Source organism: Fulmarus glacialis, unplaced genomic scaffold (assembly GCF_000690835.1).
Source record: "Fulmarus glacialis isolate BGI_N327 unplaced genomic scaffold, ASM69083v1 scaffold2766, whole genome shotgun sequence".
NCBI lineage: Eukaryota > Metazoa > Chordata > Aves > Procellariiformes > Procellariidae > Fulmarus > Fulmarus glacialis.
In genome coordinates, this window is record NW_009219843.1 from 42,511 (window position 1) to 63,874 (window position 21,364).

At 39.8% G+C, this 21,364-nt stretch overlaps 2 protein-coding genes across 3 annotated transcripts in view; both read right to left on the minus strand.

Moving 5' to 3' along the window:
- Positions 1–5,718, minus strand: part of LOC104078748 (peroxidasin homolog) — a 43,493-nt gene extending 37,775 nt beyond the window's left edge. The window contains exon 1 of the mRNA XM_009580510.1: positions 5,627–5,718. Coding sequence (XP_009578805.1) covers positions 5,627–5,679 — 53 coding nt within the window. The 5' untranslated portion in view covers positions 5,680–5,718. The remainder of the gene's footprint in view (positions 1–5,626) is intronic.
- Positions 5,719–12,301: 6,583 nt separating this feature from the next.
- PCMTD2 (protein-L-isoaspartate (D-aspartate) O-methyltransferase domain containing 2) lies at positions 12,302–19,058 on the minus strand. Of its 2 annotated transcripts, none has more exons than XM_009580511.1 (5): positions 18,726–19,058; positions 17,266–17,368; positions 15,300–15,471; positions 14,220–14,343; positions 12,302–12,684 (listed from the first exon to the last, which is right to left on the minus strand). In XM_009580511.1, the coding sequence occupies exons 1-5, from the start codon at positions 19,030–19,032 to the stop codon at positions 12,302–12,304; spliced, it is 1,089 nt and encodes a 362-aa protein (XP_009578806.1). In that variant the 5' UTR covers positions 19,033–19,058. The 2 variants fall into 2 exon arrangements, with proteins under 2 accessions (XP_009578806.1, XP_009578809.1); XM_009580514.1 differs by having other exon boundaries at positions 14,220–14,262; positions 18,726–19,056.
- Positions 19,059–21,364: the final 2,306 nt, after the last annotated feature.

Genomic DNA, 21,364 nt, shown 5'->3' on the forward strand with positions numbered 1-21,364 from the left:
CCACAAACAGGGGTCAGATTTTCAAAAGAGCTCCCTCTGCATCAGCTGGGGCAAGATAGTAGTTCAGCAGTCAACATACCAAGCTGCTTTGATCCCACCTTTTCTGTGCACGTAAGCTGGTGTGAATGCTGCACTTCACAGCCCGGCCCTGAAGGCAGTGGCAGGGCAGGAGGGGTCTGCTGGTGCTTCATCCTGGTGGAATCACTTCGCCACCTGCCACAGGGCATCCCTTTAGCTCTTGCCAGTAAAGGCAGGAGCAAGGAATATCTCCAAAACATAGTTTTCACCCTGGACACATATTCAAGTAGGGAGATTACACAGCAAACTGTTGACCTCAGCAATCTTAGATAATTTGAGCTATTATGTATTAACAGCTGGTATGGAGATTAGGATCTGACCCTAATCAAACCAGCTAAGTCTATTCTTGGGCATTCACGTCACCAAGGAGCAGGACTGTCTTAACCTAATGCATATTTCCTTTGTACCATCTATTCAAGATATTGCCCACATCAAATGAAGACAATTTTCCCTCCTGCTGAGCTGTGTTCTGACCCTGATCTGGAAGTAGTAAAAGAAAATCTCAGAGCGTAAAGATATATATATCTATCTTTGTCGTGGTTTAACCCCAGCCAGCAGCTCAGCCCCATACAGCCGCTCGCTTACTCCCCCCGGGTGAGATGGGGGAGAGAATCAGAAGGGTAAAAGTGAGAGAACTCCTGGGTTGAGATAAAGACCGTTTAATAGGTAAAGCAAAAGACGCGCACACAAGCAAAGCAAAACAAGGAATTCATTCCCTACTTCCCATCGGCAGGCAGGTGTTTAGCCATCTCCATGAAAGCATGGCGCCATCAAAAGCAGGGCTCCATCACGCATAACGGTGACTTGGGAAGACAAACGCCATCACTCTGAACATCCCCCCCTTCCTTCTTCTTCCCCCAGCTTTATATACTGAACATGACGTCACATGGTATGGAATACCCCATTGGCCAGTTTGGGTCAGCTGTCCTGGCTGTGCCCCCTCCCAGCTTCTTGTGCACCTGGCAGAGCACGGGAAGCTGAAAAGTCCTTGACTAGGTGTAAACACTACTTAGCAACAACTAAAACATCAGTGTGTTATCAACATTCTTCTCATACTAAATCCAAAACACAGCGCTATACCAGCTACTAGGAAGAAAATTGACTCTATCCCAGCCGAAGCCAGGACAATCTTTTTCATGGAGACCACGAAGCAGTAGCACCATGCCAGCTTAAATGAACTGCTGGGGCATTCTTTAATATCGAGTCTCGTGTAGCATAGGTGTCAGCTTTTTTCTTTTTTAAGAGCATGACCATTTAAGTCTTTACCCAGAACACACATTCTTTCACCAAAAAATACTGACTTCTCCTTAAAGAGCACAGGAAAAAATCCTGGTATATCTATGGGGAGAAGGATGCGATAAGGTCAATGAAAACGCAAATACTCAAGTGGGAACCAAACGACGAAGCACTGTGAAGTTCAGTGAAGGCAGGATTTCTGAACCCTTAAGGTAGCTACAATCGCAAGAGTTAGGATGCTTTTATCAAAAGATGCTGGAATGTTTCTAAAAGGAAAATATGTTTTAAATACCTTTCCTCCCCATTTTCCTTCTGATAAAGGGATTTCTATAAACAGAACATACAGAAGATTTTGGTGACCTCTAAAAGGTTTAATGAGGATTAAATACTACAGCGAAAGAAGTCAGAAAGAGATCACACCTGGCACATCCAGAATGCGTGGGTGTGCCTTTAATGGCTTTGTATAAGAGTATCACACGCAGAGGAAATGAGTAATCCATTCTTCAACCCAAAGCGCACGACAGAGACCACAAAGGGAGCAGCATTTCTAAGAACTCATTTGCTCAGTAAACCTTTCCCCAACAAAGTATAAAGTTCCTTCTCAAAACTATGCTCCTTAAGATAGACTACGAGAGCTACACCCTGTCCTACTACAGCCTTCCCTACTGCAGTGCAACGACCTGCGGGAGGAAGAAAGGAACCGAGCAGCCACCAAACAAGCAGCACAACGATGAAGGGAAACAAAACTCGTCAAGCTGGCCGTGCTTACACTGCCCAATTAGCAACCAGGTCTGTGAACAACTGGGTCACCTTCAGTTCATGCCAGCGATGCGTTCAGATCCCAGATACTGCGCCGCCTTTGCTTGTGCCCTCAGCTATGTTTCTCTAGAAGTACTCATTCATTATGTGCTATGCATAATGCAGAAAGGAGAACAACCCATGGATAATTGGATTGCAGTCCATTAGCTGCCAGCCAGAGGGGAACTTCTTTCCATGGATTTCTTCTACTCATGCCCACACGTTTCAAAGTTTATTGTTTTAAATGTCACACTGTAGAACAAATGACTTAGAAGGTTAAAGACCTATTGAAATTTTCTGAGTGTATGTTCCACAGCTGTTCCCTTCTTTGGGCTGCTGGCGAAAAGAACTGCTTGAATCCCAGCGGTAACCAGCAGATCACATCTGGATAATCATGTTCCAGTTGAACAAACAGCAGCCAAAATACATTTGCAGTTATACACCATGAATTTTTATAGCTTACTTATCTGTACACGTGTAGCCATTCCTGCCATCCTATTCTCTGCTCAGGATAAAACGAACAGACTTCATTACCAAAGATAAATAGTCTATTGCTAAAACCAGACATTGGGCCAGATCCTCAGCTGCACCCAGCTGGGATTGGGAAGGGAGGAGGGAAATGGCGACCAAAGAGGAGCCAGTAACAGCTCATCAATCCTGGAACTGGTTCCATGCCAATCCCAGCATCGCTCGAAGAAGGCTATGGGCTGCTCTAAGTTACGCCAGCTGGCTACAGCCCCGAGGGGGCCATCTGCCAACGGGGCTTGTTGAAGCACAGTGTGTGCCGGCTAGAAGACTTCCCCACTCTTCAAGGATTGTTAGAGAGAGGGTGGCACGGAGTCACGGAGGTCAGAAAGTCCCAAACTCCCAACTTCAAAGCAAACTCCATCTGGAAACTGCAGCTGTTCCGTGAGGGAACCGAGCTGGAGCCTGGGATCGGTGTTTGTATCTGCAGTCACAGACTTGGTCCTATTCATACCAAAGGGCAAATGTGGAAAATATCACAATCCCACGTTTTCTACTCAGAATAACTCCATGATCAAGACTGGTCTTGCTGTAATTCTGAATGTTCACTCTGACGCAGCGGTCCTCCCAGGAGAAAGATTAACATACCAAAAAGCTGGAGTAGTCAGGGGCTTGGTTAAGAAGCATTCTTTGATCTTTTACAATTAAAAGAAGTTTAATTATTCAAATGCTATTTATAACAGATACAATGGGATGCTGGCTGGCAAATGCATTTACATACATTAGATCTTCAAGATAGCCAGGAAGTCAGGATTTTTACTTGCCACACGCCATACAAAGGCACATGATCTGCCAACAGAGAACAGTTACCGGGCTCATACGTCTTTATATCTATGCGGATCTCTGCGCATCAGTACGGGTTTTGCTTATAATTATGCAGACAGTATTAAAACAGAATAAACCAGATAAATCTCCTTAAAAAATACTGGTCTATAAAGACAGTCATCTCATTTTGGAGTATTACTACTTTTATATTTCATACCTATACCATTTAGTTAATGTTTAAAAAACCAGCTTCCCATTCAAGGCTGTGGCTATCATGTTAAACTAAAAAAACCACCTTTCCAAATGGTTAAGCAGGCAAAACATGGACCATGTTTTGCAGTACATGCAAACCAGTTAGAACAGAGGAAAGGGAATTACGGTGACTGCATACACTGCACTGGAAAATCTGTTCACCTTTCTAGACTGAGTTTTACGGACAACTCAATGCCACCTACATTACAACAAGATACTACCTGGAACTTTACTAAAGCTGCAAGGACAAGCCATGAACCAGAGTTATGTTTTGCCCCCTGCAGCACAGAAAGAATGAAGTATGCTATTGCCAGAGAGCATTTAGAAATCCACCATTCCAGTACTGAAAAAAAGTTGGTGACCACAGTAAATTTCCCTCCTTCTGCAATTAAGAATCTTTGCAGGCAACACACTTAGGCTATCCAGTGTGACAGTAAATGCTGTCTCTTTTTGGAAAGAGAAGCTTTACTGAGCTCAGAAATATCCCAGTTTAGCCAAGAAAACAAACTTTTCACCCAATAAAATCCATGCTTAAACAAAGAGAGACAAACTATCTTGCTAAAATCAAATAGCGTAAGGGTATTTTAAATATTTTAAAATTTCAAGATGCAGACAAATCTATAAGGAGGAAAAAAAAGTTCGGTGACAATTTGGAAAGTCAGGCTCTGCAAGCTGCTGTAGAGCAGATAACCACTACCCAGACAGTTTGCAAAAAGCCATACAGTACTGACCAGTTCCACACTGTAGAATAACCACTCCATGCCCAGCCTAGAGAGAGAGCAAGTCAGGATTCTGACCTGCCCCATGTCAGGGTGACTCCCAAGCAGCCCAGCTGCAATCCGTTTTCCCAACAACGTAGCTTTGGCAGCTGTAGCAAGCATAGACATTTTCCTGTGTGCCACTAATGCTAGAACCTCTGTGGTTTCCTTCCACCAAAGCAGATCTGGATGGCAGCAATTAAAATGCCAGCATCCTGCCCACATCATGTTCCTTAGGCTGCCAGTAGAGAAGATGCATTAGGAATATTAGTGAGATGTTTACAGGAGAAATGCTAGTATAGATGTTCTGGTGGAGACCAAATTTGGTTTTCTACAGGCACAGGGAAAGGCTTCTCAAACTAGTGTTGAAAAAGTTTTACAATCGGCAGCAGTTTAAGGAGGATGAGCGTGAAGATAAATTTTTGACAAGTCTTTCCTACTATTTACAAAAAAAGTCTTCCAAACCAAGGGATCAGCTAAGAGTAGCACAAAGGGAAGTATTTTGTCACTGCATCTTAAAGCCACCTTTAAGTTTAGGATTAACTACTTCAGAATCACAGGGAAGCGCTCTTCTGGATCTATCAGTAAGAGCTGTTCAGGAGTCTCCAGGCATTACACGTCCTTTTCCTCCACCTTTTCTGTTCGAATGGACTCAGCCAGCAGCTCCCTCGCCAACAGGTACTTTATTTTTCAAGGAATCTGTGAGTTGCCACAATTGTTGCTTTCTGAATAAGCCTTAAGTTCTGTTTGTATAGCTCAGATAGAAACTGGAAAACCAGTACTTAAAAGTTTAGGAAAGAAATGGTGTTGTATGTATTAGAAAAGTGTTTGTTTCAGTAGAGACAAAAGCCTGAACTGCTGTGTTTCCTCTCTCACCCCTACACCCATATACAAAGCCTTCTCCAATGTAAACCGTGTACCTTTCTATAAGCTCGGTTTAACATTTGTGACCTTTGAGTCTCCAAACTGTCTTATAGTGATCGCCCTGGCGTTATTCTTAGCAAATTTTTCAATTCCCTTGATTGTCCTGTTAACAATTAACTGATGCCAAAAGAAGCAGTTTCTGTTTTATGTTTTAAAAGCAGGAAACAGTCGTGATGCAGACAATTCTGCAGAAAAAAAGGAGGAGGATAAAAAGCATGCCTTTGGCCATAGTTTTTTCTTTCTAAAGACCAAGCAGATAAGAAAGGCAGTAAAATTAAATGGTTACTCACAGTATGTTTGTCTGGGGTGGGATATCGGGGATGGTTTCCAACATCAGATGCATGCATCTTACTGTAGTCCTGAAGCACAGGCAGCGACTAGGACAGGAGCAGGAGAAACTAGGCAAGAGGAGAAAACACAAAAAGCCTCGAAGAGCTGAAGATTTGATCAGCATGGTGTTTGCTGGAGTGTATTTGCCTCAATTCTGAACTGCAGGGAGCTGACAAAAAAAAGTTTCCCAGCCCTGAGGTCCAGGAGGAGGGGACTCATCAGCATGTGTTTGCAATTAAATTAAGGCAGTTTGACAGGCCAACCGCCCACCCTCTCTGCCATTATGTACATCATTGAAGATCAGACTGTTCCCACCCCTCTTTAATTGTGGTGCTGAAATACAAACTCCTAATTTTGATTTATTTTTGCCTTGTTTCTTATTTTGAACAGCAAGTTAACTCCTCACCTTCTCCTCAGGCATTTATCTGAAAGCATGCAGAATGACCAAAAAATGACCCTGTGCTTCCAGGGCTGAGCTAGGATGCAGATGGCCCAGGGTCAAGTTTTTTATGTCAAAATTTTTGCCTTAGCGCAGTCTCTGCAAACCAAGTATAGCACCTTATCTAAACAGCCTGTCAAATTATCAGGTAGTAAGATTTCTAGGATAGAGGTTCACTCTTATTACATGTAGTTATAACACCCAGCAAAAAGTTGTCTCCAGCTATTGATAGGAGCGTGGAATGCTATAGGTAAATGATTTTAAAAGGGACATCACTAACAGAGATAAATAACCTGCAAATAACGACAAAAAACCTGATTGAATGCATTCTGTAAAGTTTCTTATGCAGAGTAAAAGCTGATTCATTTCAAAGAGCTTTTAGCTAGTATCATTTTTTTCTACAAGGATGTCATTTGCAAAAACGCCAGGATTTTGGAGAAATTAAAGGCAATTGAGTGGTGAAGAGGGAAAGAAACAATGAAATCAACTGAGTTCGAACTGCAGGAAATGCAGACCTCAGTTTGTTTCTCCCATTGGATGATAAAATTGAGATGCAAAAGGGAGGACTTGTTTCCAGTTGAATTAATCACCTTTTACTGTTATAAAGAAGCTTAAAGTGAAAACAGCTTGTCTTTAGGTTTTAAGTTATTACTACACAAGATCCTAAATGTCTGGGTTTAGCATGAGTGTGAGGCATTAACACTCCTTAGGATATAAAGGTACTTGAGGAATTCCAAACATGGCACCATTCCACATTACCTGGAAGATCAAATGGAAGTTTCCCATCGACCTGCACCTGCACGTCTATTTTACACTGTAAATTACAATATAATTAACGTGACAAAACAGTACTTAACAAGAGTAACATTTAAACCTCCCCGGTTCTCTTCTCCCTTCAGATTCTTTGTCACTTGAGCATTTGGGGAGAGAGCGTTGGGTTTTGGGGTTTCACTTACAAATTTCATGTCATAAATGGTAAAAGCTATATTTTTTTCCAGCTATAAAAAGGGCAGGTTTCCTGCATCTAGTCCTCAGGCAATCTGTTGTTTGTGTGCCCTAACATCACTCTGAAATCCAAGCAAGCTCACTGAACGCCTCCCCGCTCCCCCTGTGGATCCAACTCATGGTTTTGAGCAGAGTGTCCTCTAGCGGCCACCTAACCCTTTCTTACAAAAACAGGTTGTAAAAGGTTGAGTTATCTGCTTCAGCCTCTATATAACAATTGGCAGCTGAGAGCAGATTGCTCCAGGTGAATGACAGCTTTTAATTCCAATTTGAGAAGTTAAGTGCATTAGAAATGCATCCTTCTTGTGCATCAGAAAAGACAACACAGGTTATGTCAAAGTCTTCAAGTCATACGCTCCTCCAGCCTGATTGCTCCCCATATCATCTCTTTCCAAAACACTTTGAACTCTGTTAGGACAGGGTAACACAGCTACTTAGGAGCTGCTCTGTAAAGAAGTATTTCTAGGAAAATAAACAAAAATGCTCTCTTCAAACCATGCTTCAGTGTTTAGGAAAGTCATCATCTTTCCTGGCCCATCTGGCCACTTTACAAACACAAGGCTTTTGCCTTCTGCCTCCGATTACATCTTGGTGCATAAACTCTGAGCTCTAAACCAACCATCTGCAAAAAAAAAAATCCCTTCCAGGTTTATTTATATTGCGAACAGGAGAGCTGGGCTAGGCATCAGTCATGTTTCTATATGTACTGTCTTTGGAATCTTATTTCAGCGCCTGGCTGTGCGGTTGGTGGCAGCTTCTGGAAGGATCGATGGGTATTTGCCTACCACTTTGTAAGAATGGGATCTTTAGCCAAGTCAGCAGATTTAACAGTGGCCATACCACAGGGAATAATCCGAGTGCAAAAAGGCAAGTTCTGCAACCTATACATTTACTTAGAAGCAGATCTTTGCTTGAACTTGAAACATACCTCTTCTACCTTGCTTATCTCCCCTTCATGACAAATGGGATGTTTGTGAGATGTTACAAAGAGTTAGCAATCACAGTTCCCTTACTATTACACTAATTTATCTTATTTTCCATCAACATGACAAATTGTTTAAAAAGGAGTGTGCAGCTCTGAACAAGAACAAAAGTTAACTCTTAAGGAACAGGAATGAAAGTTAACACTTGTGTCCCATGCTTAAGTATTTCCAGCCTCTGCTAGACAGACTTTTTTACACCAGCAGAATGCAAGGAAGCTTGGTTTTGTTTTTCAAGTGTGGGGTTTTTTTCCCCCTACCCTTTTTTGTTTTATTTTTAACTATCACTTCTGCCCCAGTAGAAAGATTTCACTGGAATAGGTCCCCTGAAGAGCTCATCACCACTTCCCAGGGAACTGTGATGTTGTACATTTCACTATGAAGTGAACATAAACATTATCTGACAAATTTAATTTACTTGATATCATTTGTATGACACATCCATAGCTTTCCAAAGCAGAAAAGGATTTTTTTTTCAGCAAGCATCACATGAAGAAAACATTAACACTGAACTAGTCTCATGTTATAGTTGGTAAAAGGACATCTATCATACACACAGATGACAGGAAGAAACACAGACTACAGGCAATTATCCTGTGGAATAAAGGGTAACAGATACATTTAATTAGCAACAGCTGTATTTGCTATTATGATCAGTTTCCTATTACAGCTGAAGCCAAAATATTATTCTCAATACTAGTGAAATGGAAGCCTTGAACACCAACTCTTAAAAATCTACATTAATTAAGCACTGAAACAGAGCACAGGAGACAAGAGGGGAGCTGCAGTTCAGAATGCATTAAACAAGCTCCGGACATGTTTGGTTTAGGCAATTCCTTGAAGTACAGAAATGGACTAAATGGACCTCTTGATATCTGTGGTCTACAGGTCTAACAGCCAGGCAAGTGAATTCACTCTTTAACCGTTCTGATATATTAAATTTAGATCAGTGCTGTGTGTGCTAATTCCAAAATACATCTTGCACAACTCCATTACATAAAGGTTTAAAAATCATGAGCTGGGCAGGTTTCTTTTGAGAGATTATATTCTGAGAAGTTCATCTAAAACTATGCAGCTGCATCATATTATTAAGTGCTTGTTCTAGTGTTCTAGTGTCTTAACCTTCAATTACGGAAATAAGTACTTATCTACAAAGTATTCTAATGACAACATGATGCAAAGCCATGTTAAGAAGGCTAAAAAGTCTTTACTGAATTTATTGATACAGAAACACTTATTAATCAAGTTTAAATTGCATAACACTTTTGCATGCCTCAGGCCAATTTAACTCTAGTTTCTACACATAGATTTTTCAACTTACATACTAATGACTGAAGCAGCTTGAAGTTAATTTCTTTTTGCAAATTTACTGCAGCATCGAAACCTAAAAGGAGTCACATACAATTAAAGTGAAGACTACTTAGAACACAAAAGGAAACAGTCAAGCAGGTAAAATTCCTAGACAGCTTACAGACTATACAAAAACAGTTATGCTACAATTACTGTATTAGAAATGCAAAAACTACAGTGCAAGTGCTTGTGCACAGGGAAAACGTATTTACAGTTCCCCTTCATTTACAGGCTATAAGCAATACTATTTCACAGTTATATTACACATAAAATTTCTACTATGGGTTTGTTTGGATCTGTGGTTTTTTGGACAAGGGGACAATTTGACAACCTAGAACATAAATTTCCTGTATATATATTTATTTATTCAACCTTATCCAGGAAAAATAGCAGTATTTTATGCATCTTATAGAAAGCTACAAAAATCTAGCAAATGTAATAAAAAAGGCAAATCTGGTGAAAAACCTGATAAAATATCTTTTACAGCTGGGGGTTGGATGGGGATCAAAAAATCAAACAGGGATAAATGAAAGATAACTCTCCCTCAACTGGTCAGCTTTAACAGAATCTCAGCAAGGTTTACTAATATGAACCTGAAGTTTAATGTCATTTTTAAAGCAACTTCTTTAAAAGTTGTTTTATAATTAACAAACTGAAGGATGACCTCGTAGCCAAAAGTAGGAGGCACCCTGTACTATGTAGGGGTACGGAAATTGTGCCACAATACAGAAAGGCACATACCTGGTATGACAGCTGTTAAGCAGAAATGCTTAATCAATACAGAGGTGACAGCCTTTGGGGAAGCACAGAGAAATATTACACGTAGATTCTATTAAGCCTCCATTTACCATCATATTCAGGATTTTCATTTGTGGAAAGAAATGCATTGCAGATGCCAGAATTACAAGATGGGTACTTGTATGTTTACAGGAAACCATCAGCTCAGTGGCCACAGAACTGCCCCATTTAAAATAAAGAAAAATCTGAGGGAGCAAGATAGCTTGGGGTACCATTTACACCAGACATGGAGACTTAGGAAACCAGAGGAAAACACAGCCTACGACTATGTTATGTGCTAGCAGCCACATGACACCGTATTATCAGATAATATTCTCAAAGATATACAAAAAGCCTACTAAGCAAGGAAGAATTCTCCACCTCAGGCTTAGACGTACAAGAGTTATCCACTTACTTTCAAAGCCGCACAGAACTTTGAAACACTATTTATCATTAAGTTGTGCAACTCAGTACCGTTAATCGAAAACCCAGCGTATTTTTGGCAAGACAGTCTTCATTCATTCCTCCTCAGAAAATGAGGAGACAGCGTTAAAAAAAAGATATCAAAGTGATACCAACTTAAGTGCTTCTGATGGGGCAATGCCTTAACATAGTCTCATTACCTACTGAGATGGGGGTTCCTCCCACCCCCAGCTTTAGGAGTACTTCACATCAACACAAGTTCAAAGGTTTCTTTCCAGCCTTTACCAGTTTAGGTAGATTTTTCAAACAGGCTGAACCAAGTAAACTTCCCCTTCTAAACACGGTATCTTCTTCCATCACCATTACAGGAAGACTTGGGAATAAAAATTAGAGTTCACACCTAAAGAACTGCAGAGTGTGAAGTCCTTCTACATGAGTTAAAACATCTACTTAATTGTTGCAGGAATAAAATAACCTACCAAGTCAATCAACTTCATTCCACCTACCGTACATGGACCGTATGTGCACAAATTGTATTCTAGCCACCTTGCTACAGCAGGGACACACACACAGCAACACCTAAGAACCGCATCAATTTGGCTTTCTAGACTGTTTTCAGGTTCTACATGCCCTCCACAAAAAGACATTTGGCTGAATTACTAGGACACAAGCAACTCTGCTCAGGCTCGTGCTCTGCACTTCGCTCTGTTCAGCCCAACAGACCTAAGTTATCTCACGCAACAGCAAAATCCAGAGATTCTGCTTTCACAGTCAGTTTTCACAAACTCACTGCTACGCATCTCCTCTCTACCCTCTTCCCCATTCAGAATTACTCTGCAAGCGTTTCCAGAGACAACAGCCACAACCCTGACTACCCCAGCATCCTGTCAAAGCTAATCAGCTTTGCAACTCTTCGCTTGCCTCCATCACTTAAAATAAAAAAATAAGAACAACTTTGCATCTCCATTAGACTAATTCACTAGAACAGGTGTTTCCCATTAAGAAAACCAATATTCTGTGAAATGTTTTTACCTTTTACTGAAAAATTATGTATCGTTTATAAGCAGAACTGAGACCAACCAAAGGGGAGCTGATGCTTTCCTTCTCATTCAAAACCCGGATGCCACAAGGCCAGATGCCAAAAATTCTTTCCTTTCATGTCTGTAAAAGTTGTGCTTTTTCAGATTACTGGAAGAAACAACATTTGCCAGGTCAGTTTTTACTGATAATCTTCATCCTCCATTAAACACACACCACGGTAAACACATGGCAGGTTTAGTGGGAGAGAGCATGGACAGCAAAGGTCTTTGGGGAACTGCTTAAGAATATTTAAAAACTGCAATTCGGTAGAGCAGCCAAGAGATTTTTAGAGTATCTCTGTGCAGTTAGTTTCAGGGAGTTAAATCCTCCTTTCCATAAGCAGCTGAGCATTTCACCAACTTGCTTCCTAAGGAATCCCTGCTGTAGGATAAAACTATAGCACACAAATGAGAAGAAAAAACTTTAAAAAGCTATAATGTTTAAGTATACAGCAGCCACGTTCCCCAGCTAGCCTACTGCCTTGGGTGGTCATATTAGCAGGCAAGCAAGTGGTATACATTTGTCAAGCCCTAAGTAGTACTTCATTTTCTGCCTACTTCCCACTTTCTAGAAGAAGGAAATTACTTTTCCCTGTAATAAAGCAGATAGTATTTCAAGGGATCAGGCAAAGGCAGACTCAAGACCTTTTCTCTCAAAAAGTTTACAGGGGGATCTGGCTTTAGTTCAGAGGGTTTAGTTTCTTCCTCTTCTCGTCTCTCATCCTCGATATCCTCACTGTTGTTGTTATCATCTGATGGGTTGGAGATACGACTAGCGAAGACCTCTTTGTCCAAGAAAACAATAGTTTCCATGCGACGGCGACGCACACGTCTTCGTTTAAATCTTGGGGGGTTCTTCAGCCCATTTCCATTTTTGCTCATTGTTTCTTGATGTATAATTTTTTTAATGGTTCCTCGGATGGCTATGCGAGCCAGATCCTGGAGGCTGCGAACAGCCACTGGGGCTAAAACAAAATGAAAACCATGAACAGATATAGAGAAACTCCCCTCAAGAGTACTCATAGGAAAAGTTGTATTTGCTCAAATTAAATCAGGCCACTTGAATTCCCTGCTGTGATTACAAAAACAGCTCTATTCAACTCCTGTCAACTCAGATAAACTGTATTGTAACTTTCCAAACAAAATTTAGTTATGCATTTCTCTCATTAACTGAAGAAAAAGAATGGGATGAAAGAAGAGTTTCATATTTTGATGTCAAGTCCTCACAATTATTTTAAGATACACGTCTTAAAGATTATAAGAATGCAGACTTAGTGACTGAAACTGTGACTGTTTAATAACTTAGAAAAAGGTATTTTCCTACTGTAGATAACTAGACCTGAAGTCTACTTAACTCTTCCATAAAACGATTTTTCTATTGTGAAGTTACTTCAGTTTTGCCAAGTTCTTCACTTACAAAACATGAGTACTTATGCTCTTCAAAAACTGCTTCAGACTTAGTGGATGAAGACTCCCTAGAAACCGTTTGGTAAAAGTAATTATAGAAGCGTACAATAAGTTATTGTATTAAAATACTTCCCACATTAATGGTTTGGAAGATTGTTCTGTCTTCTGCACTTATTTGCTGCCAGCCCGTAAGTGCACAAAGTTAACTCATGCAGCATAAAGAAAAAATGTATTGATGCACACACATCCATGGACTAAAGTGAATTAAAACTGAAACAAACAAAAACTCCTGTCTTCTACCGACAAGTAAGCATTCCTGTGACCTGAATGAAGGAACCAGGAAGAAAAAAATCACATGTAATATATATGCAGGTCTCACTACAAAGCCACCATACAAAGTATGCTGAAATATGCACTTAGTGGACTTTATAGCACTGTATGGACTGCTTACTGAGCTGCTTTTTGTCATACAAAGACACCTTTCCAGAATAAGAACAAAGCCTGACTAATCTCTTTATGGAAGTATCTCTGTCTTCATGTGTTCGTAAGAGGCCTCTCTACACTGAAGTCTTAATCTGAAGATTAAGGCCACTGTGTATGACCTGCATTTCAAACAGCTAACCAAAAATTACACAACTTCTATCCCTCAAGTGTTTCAGGTTCAGGGTAATTCTGAATTGCTGGGCAGTGAAAGCCTTTGAGTAGATATAATGTTTGTTCATAGGTACTTGCGTATTTTCCATCACCGTGGCACAGTGCCTGAGAACCAGCAATTCAGGATTGAAACAGATGTCTGCATGTGCAAAAACAACGACCAAACATCCCACAAAGTTTAGGTACAATTTCACAAGAAATCATTTGTATTTAGAATCTCTTTTATGCAATTCTGATTCTTGCACCAGGCCTCCGCAGATATCCTCAAAGATAGACTGGGATCCAACACAAGACATAGACAACTGTTCAAAAAAGGAAGGAGTTGGAGTAATTTTCCTTGGAAGGATTCATAGGGACGTTACATCTAAGGAAGCAAGGTGCAGCTTATAGCCAAATAGCAGAAGAAACCTCCCCCATACTCAAGAATGTCTGTACTTACGCAAGTGAACAAGCCTTGATTTTCCTGAATCTGCATGGTTAGGCTGAATCAAAGGAGCAAAAGAAACAGCAAGAATCTTCTTGGTCTCCCAGGCAGAAGGACCAGTACGAGTTATCTTAGTTAACTAAACCAAAACAAGGAGATTATTGTCCATTGTGTGAACTACAGTAAGATTTTTGAACAAAAAATGAACAAACAACTTTTCTGCCTGGACAAGCGGTTAAAGTACTAGAAGCTACAACAGTAAAGGTTGGGTAATAAAGAGAAACACTGAGGGGTTTCTGAGAAAATTCAGAACTCCTAACAGGATTAGCCCCAAGTAACTTCATCTCTTGCAACAGAGTATGGACACTGGCAGTTTGGGTCACCCTGCTTTCCCAGTTCTTCCTCAGTTCTGGACCAGAACAGCTATGTCCGACCACTGAGAAAACTGACGAACATTCACTCCTGAAGGAAGTCTGCAGATCACTGGATTTCTGTTACCACTCAAATCTCTTGTACTAACTCATTGCACAGCATCTCATGGAGAAGAAACTCTGCCCTCTGCTCATCTCAGCCACCCTGATAGAAGTAAAAGGTCAGATACCTACACCTCAGCCATACAAGTCCAGTAAAACAACACACCTTTATACCAAAAAGATAATCTGAATTACAACCTTGAGTTCACACACAGGGCAGTTACCCACTCTTAGTAAAAAGAATCCATTGACACTTGTAAATAGGGACAACTTGCATGCTCTTTCATAAGCCAGTTAGGGTGTAAAATTTTGTATTTTACCATAAGTACAACACTAGATTATATAACTTGAACAAAGCCTTGCTACAGCATTTTTCTGCAGCATGAAAGTAAATTTGCAATTGACAACAAAAGATCGGAATATGTGAAAGACTGGTAAAACTATGAATTTTTTAAATATTATGAAGAGTGCAGAGTTCAGTTTCCACTCATAGTGAAAACTGGTGGAATTAATGCTTTCTCCAATCTGCTACAAGAAGGGCAAACTAAAGGAAGAGCTATTGACTAAACCGAGATCAGAATTAAGAATAACTGAAAGAAACATGAGTAGAAAGGCACTCAACCTTCTCTTCTAGAGGCATGACAAGAATTCCCCCAACTTTCAACAGGTTCTTCATGTAGTCTTCATGTTCCTTCTGTACTCCAGCACCACAGTAAACACGGTCATACTGAGTACAGTCCGGAGAAATCTCTAAACAATTGCCGGTAACAAAAGATGGCTCACAAAATTCAAATCTGAAAATGAAGAAGATGTGTATCATACAAGAATATTACAATTTATCAAATGAATTATTTTCATAATTCTGAAAAAATGAAACAATGAAAAATACTTGGGGAAAAAAAAAGTTTCACAGGATTTCTCCTCTGAAGCCTGAATTTTCTAGACATTACTGGAACAGACCACAGCTAAAAGTCTCAAAACCACAGAACAATGAGGTGAGAATTCAAAGATTAAAATCTCCAAAGAATAAGGATGCATAATTTCATACTTGAGTTGCATATAACTCTTCACAACGAGCTATTTTTAGTCATCAGATGCTGACTCAGTTATAATAAGCAAATATAAATATTGGACCTGCAATTGCAAATGTTAAAGTCTTTTAAGGACTGCACCAGAATTTTTTTTGGCATTTTCAAAAGCTTTTAAATGATTTTCAGATATTGTGAGGAACTATAACCCGATGCTTCAGAAATACGCTTTGCTGAAGCCAATGGAAGTTTCACCATTAGCTTCAAAAGAACTGTGATTTCACTCTTCATAAAAAGAATTTTTGCCTATAGCATTTCTGATTCAGTTTAGAAAAAAAATGAATGATTCTACAAGGCTTCTGGTTTTCGTACATGCTCCAAATCTACATAAGCTTTAAGCCCCACATTTAAGGGCTGACTTTGATAGAAGTTGTACAACGTATCCATTCTTCTACTGGTATCTTGAGAAGCAGCTCAATATAGCACCTATTTATTCCTAAACACTTCCAGAAGCTTTCTGCTTTTGCAAACATGCTAGACATTCAGAGCAGCCAGCTAACAGTTCCTGCAAACGGTGTTCGTTCTAACAGCATAACCCAGCAGCCATTTCTCTCAGCAATGCCAATTTTCCAGTCATGTTGATTTCTGAATTCAGCTCACTTTTGCTCCATAGCTGCATTTGTCTGGAGAGAGAAAAAAGTCTTCCTTAAAACACCTATTCAAACAATAGCAATGTGACTCTGAAAAAAACCCAGTCATCTACGTGCAAGCACCTTCCACGCTGAAAACTTTCAGTCCGCTTCCAACATCAAGAAAATACAGCCCTCTCATCAGCAGCTTTCCAGTAGAGCAGCAACAGCAGAAGGCTGAGTAGCTTAAATTCTAGCATGTAATGACTAATTTTCTTCCCCCCACGAGAGGAGGACCATCAAGCATCCAGAGATGCTTTACTTCCTTGTTTGAACAAACTGTGAGACGGATCTAGAAGTATGACTGCTACAACTTTTATTGCTGAGCTTACTATTGGCAATGGTTACCTTGCTGGAAAGTTATTACTTGTGACAGCAGCAGAATGGAGGTTTTAAGGAAGAACATAAATCAAATCTCAAGCAGTTTTACTACCAACTTAATTATCATAAAACTACCATATTATTTTAAAACACCATTTTTCTTCTTCTCAGATAAAACGTATTAGGCCACCACAGAAATCAGTTCATACTCTTCTGATAACCATGCATGTTCTCAGACCACAAACATAACTATTACTGTTATTTGCAAGTTTCAAGTTGTTACCTGCAAGTGCATTTTAAAATAAGTAACCTTCTTCAGCTTCATCTAAGCTCTGCAACAGCAGCACTGCTATTAAAAACACCGCAAAAATTTCTGAAACTCCCCCACAATACACATCAGCTTAGAAGGTCACACACTGCAGCTCAGCAAGCCTAAGGAGCCAGAATCCTCAGATTACCCTGAATCCAGAGCTGCCACATGGGAGGAAGAACTGCCACGACTAAAGCCAAACGCAGAAAATGAATCCAAACGGGCATTACGCATTCTTACTTGTCAAAGCTGTCACTTGTTTTAATGAAGAAGTCCAATTTCTGCTTCGCATATTCGATCACATCGGAATGAAGCTCCACACCATGGTTAACACCAAAAGGACCTGCAAATTTAGAACGCTAGGATAATGGTAACAGGCAAAAACACAAAATCCAGCACGACTGAATACAGTTTTGGTTACTTCCTATAACAGATTGTTCCTCAGTCAGTCAGTACTTGTAAGGTCAGCTACTTTAGTATTACAATGGGAATTGCAACCCTACACCTGCAATTTCTAGCAGTAAATGAGGCTGGTTTGCACAATTGATTTTGAATCATGTGCTCTTAACTATGCAGGAAATTCCTCTGTAGGAGGGAAACACTGGTACTGAAAAAATGCTATTGTTGTAAAACTGATCAGCTCGAAAAAATTCCAATGCAGAACAATAGCCTGCATGTTTTAATAAATCCCTCAAAAAATCTTTATGTTATTTTTATACCCCTTTGCTGATATGCTAAAAATCTCTTCAGAAGAATCAGGAACAATTACCACACATCGTACCTCAATTAACAGCAAAAATAAATTGGAAAATAGAGAAGTTGTTCAGCGCTCACGCTTTTTATTCAGAACTGACTTGGTAACTTTTACAAAAATTCAAAAGAATTCAAAAACCCAGGAGTTACATATTGGCATCCTAGGTAATCTCAACAAACCTAGCAGAAAACCACAAATACGATTCCATGAAAAGCCACGGGAGATGGGAGCGAGGCTCTGTCCTGACAACAAACATTTCAGCAGTTAAAATTCTTGACACGCCCACAAAAAGAAAATACATACCCTGCAGTCATTTGCTATCTAGCCCGGCAGCAGGAAGAAGCACAATTGTTGACTGAAATACTTTAGGGAGAATTGCAATTGCGTAATTGCACTTTGATGGTTTGATTTGTGCCTACTGTAGATGTGGTCACGAAGCCAGTTCTGATGCACTAACTGCTTTCCAGAGATTATTCCCACCTGTATGTTGGCAAGAGTCAAAACTGGATCTCAAACATGTTTCAGTCTAGACAGGACAGTGTGAAAACAAACAAGGCACAGAGCAGCTATAGTCACAGGTTTCTGCAGACATGCTCAATCCTAATTTAAACATGTCACTCCTGCTCCCGAGCTGGGTCCTTGCTTAAGGGGCAACAAACCCAAGTTTGTAAGCAGTCCTGCAGGAATCCACTACAGCCACCTGTGCAATTACATCTTTGCCTGTTCTGAACTGCCACAGCAATCTGGACCCCATCCAGTTCCAGAGAGAAGGTTGCAAGAATCCTGATAAATTAGTCAGTTGGATTAATGCATTCTTTACTTTCCTTCTCCTAAAAGCTACCTTTTAGTTTCATTACTTGAGGAATGCTTCATTCCCAATTTCAAAACTTTCGTGTTTTTTTTTTAATCTAAAGTAAACAGTTAACATGATTGAAAAGGTATTTACCCAAGATGAGTCCAACCATAGAACTCAGATAACCAGTGCCACTGCCAAGATTCAAAAATGACAGCCCTGGTTGCAGATCCAAAGCTTCCATCACCTCAGAGTAAATACACGGTGCTGAGAGATGAATATTTCCATGCTTCCACGCCAAGTCCTTGTAGGCATTGTCTTTGAACTCTTCCAGGTAGTAATCTGCTCGATCAATGGCTCGGAACGCCTGCTCTACCAGTTCTGTCCGGATGTATTGTGCCTCCTTCAGGTTATCAATTAATTCATCATTATCTTCTCCTGCACTCACTGCACCTCCCATCTTCAACAGTTTTCTATAAGCACTAAAACTAAAAGAATAATACAGGAAAGTGAGGTATAGAGCATGGACTTGAACACTAAATTATGCTGCTGTATATGAAGTACTTTGAGAGAGATCTTTAGGTACTTTAAGGAAAAACTAGCAGCAGAAAAACATTACCGCCACCACCCCACCCCCCCAATCAAATAATGAAAAACAAAATGCAGCAGATCTGGCATGTCGTACCTGACACTAGCAGGGAAAAATCACAATAGACAATTTAAGTGCGCAATGCTTGCCTTCAAACACTACCAACATTTTACTAGCACGTCAGCTTTTTCACTGAATCCTTTTATATAAAGGATTATTCTAGCGCCTATGCTCATAGGTCATTTTTCATTGCAAATCCAACCAACAGTGCAAGTCTGACTTGGCTGTCAGAATTCTTGCCACACGCAGACTTTCTGTCTCTAATAATATCACGGGGAAATTAAGAGACTAAGACACAGGCAGCAAGAACCAGAAAAATCTCAAATTACATTTTCTTTGAAGATGCATCAGGATGCTAATTTCACAGAGGTTAAAAAAACTCTGACCTAGAGTACAAGCTTGCTTACTTTAGCAAATGCACTTTCACACAGCTCATCTTTAGAGCTTGAGCCACCATCATCACTAAAGCACTTACAGACAGCAACTGCAGAGAGAATTTCCACTGAAGCCTGTGGAATTTCTTAGGTCCTCTTAAGTCCTAGATGAGCTAACCCCCAATTTGGAAACTCTTCAGTGACACAGATTTATGAATTACAAACGCTTCCGACTTCATTGATACAATCATTTCCAGCAGCCTATTCAGGCTTGTTGGTGTGGCGGAAAGAAAAGCAAGCACCTTCCTTGACTGTGCATTACACTAAGCATGGCCATACACTTCATGTAGTAAAATATCTATACATTTTAAAGAAAAAGGTATATGGAGAGAAGAACATAGAAGAACTTATCACTCAAAATTAATCTAGCTTTTCTTCCCTACCCATATCTTAAAAAAAAAAAAATCCTTTTCAGAAAACACAACATGATCTTTTTTTTTTTAAACACATTTATTTACAATGTCTTTCTCTGCTCACAGTAATAACCACAGAAGCGGCAGCTTTAGAGTTTATTCCTGGGATCAGAAGATCTGCCTACAGCTAAATTGTTGGGGTTTATTTGTTACAATCGGCAAGAGCAAATTATACACTTTCATTTTCAGAGGAAACAAAGAAAAGCTACAAGAGTCAAGGAAATTTCACAGTTATTCAAATAACATACCATCCCGATTACCTGTGGAGACACACAAAATAGGATACACTTAGGCAGGGAACTAGAGCCAGTTTTTAATACATTCATGTCTCAAACACATCAATCCAGTTTCAGACCATTAATAAAACTTTAAAAAAGCAACCCTTCTCTTTTCTATAATTACTCCTTCATTTTCTCCAAAAAAAAAAAAAATATTGTGTTTTATTACTTCACAGTGGAAACACATCAAGTTGAAGGCTTAGGTGGGTTCATTAGCCAATTTGATTCTTTTTTTTTTTCCCTCCTCTTACATACACATCAACTCGCTGCATCTGCACATATAGGGTTGCTTAAATCTTTGGTCAGTATACTTTACAGAACATTTGCATTAAAATACTCTCTTCCCTGAGGGTGTTGATTCCCTTGACTTTCTTTTGTATATTTTGTTCTTAGGCTTGCTTCCTTCTTCCACTTAAGCTCTTTTTGCTATTAAAAAAATCCACATTTTTAGATTTAAAGTATGAATATGGCTTTAACAGCGCTCCACTTTGGATGCCCAACAAATTAGCCAGTTTTTAATACATTCATGTCTCAAACACATCAATCCAGTTTCAGACCATTAATAAAACTTTAAAAAAGCAACCCTTCTCTTTTCTATAATTACTCCTTCATTTTCTCCAAAAAAAAAAAAAATATTGTGTTTTATTACTTCACAGTGGAAACACATCAAGTTGAAGGCTTAGGTGGGTTCATTAGCCAATTTGATTCTTTTTTTTTTTCCCTCCTCTTACATACACATCAACTCGCTGCATCTGCACATATAGGGTTGCTTAAATCTTTGGTCAGTATGCTTTACAGAACATTTGCATTAAAATACTCTCTTCCCTGAGGGTGTTGATTCCCTTGACTTTCTTTTGTATATTTTGTTCTTAGGCTTGCTTCCTTCTTCCACTTAAGCTCTTTTTGCTATTAAAAAAATCCACATTTTAAGTATGAATAAATAGTTATGGCTTTAACAGCGCTCCACTTTGGATGCCCAACAAATTTTGATGTATGCAAGTCCCACTGGGACAACGAG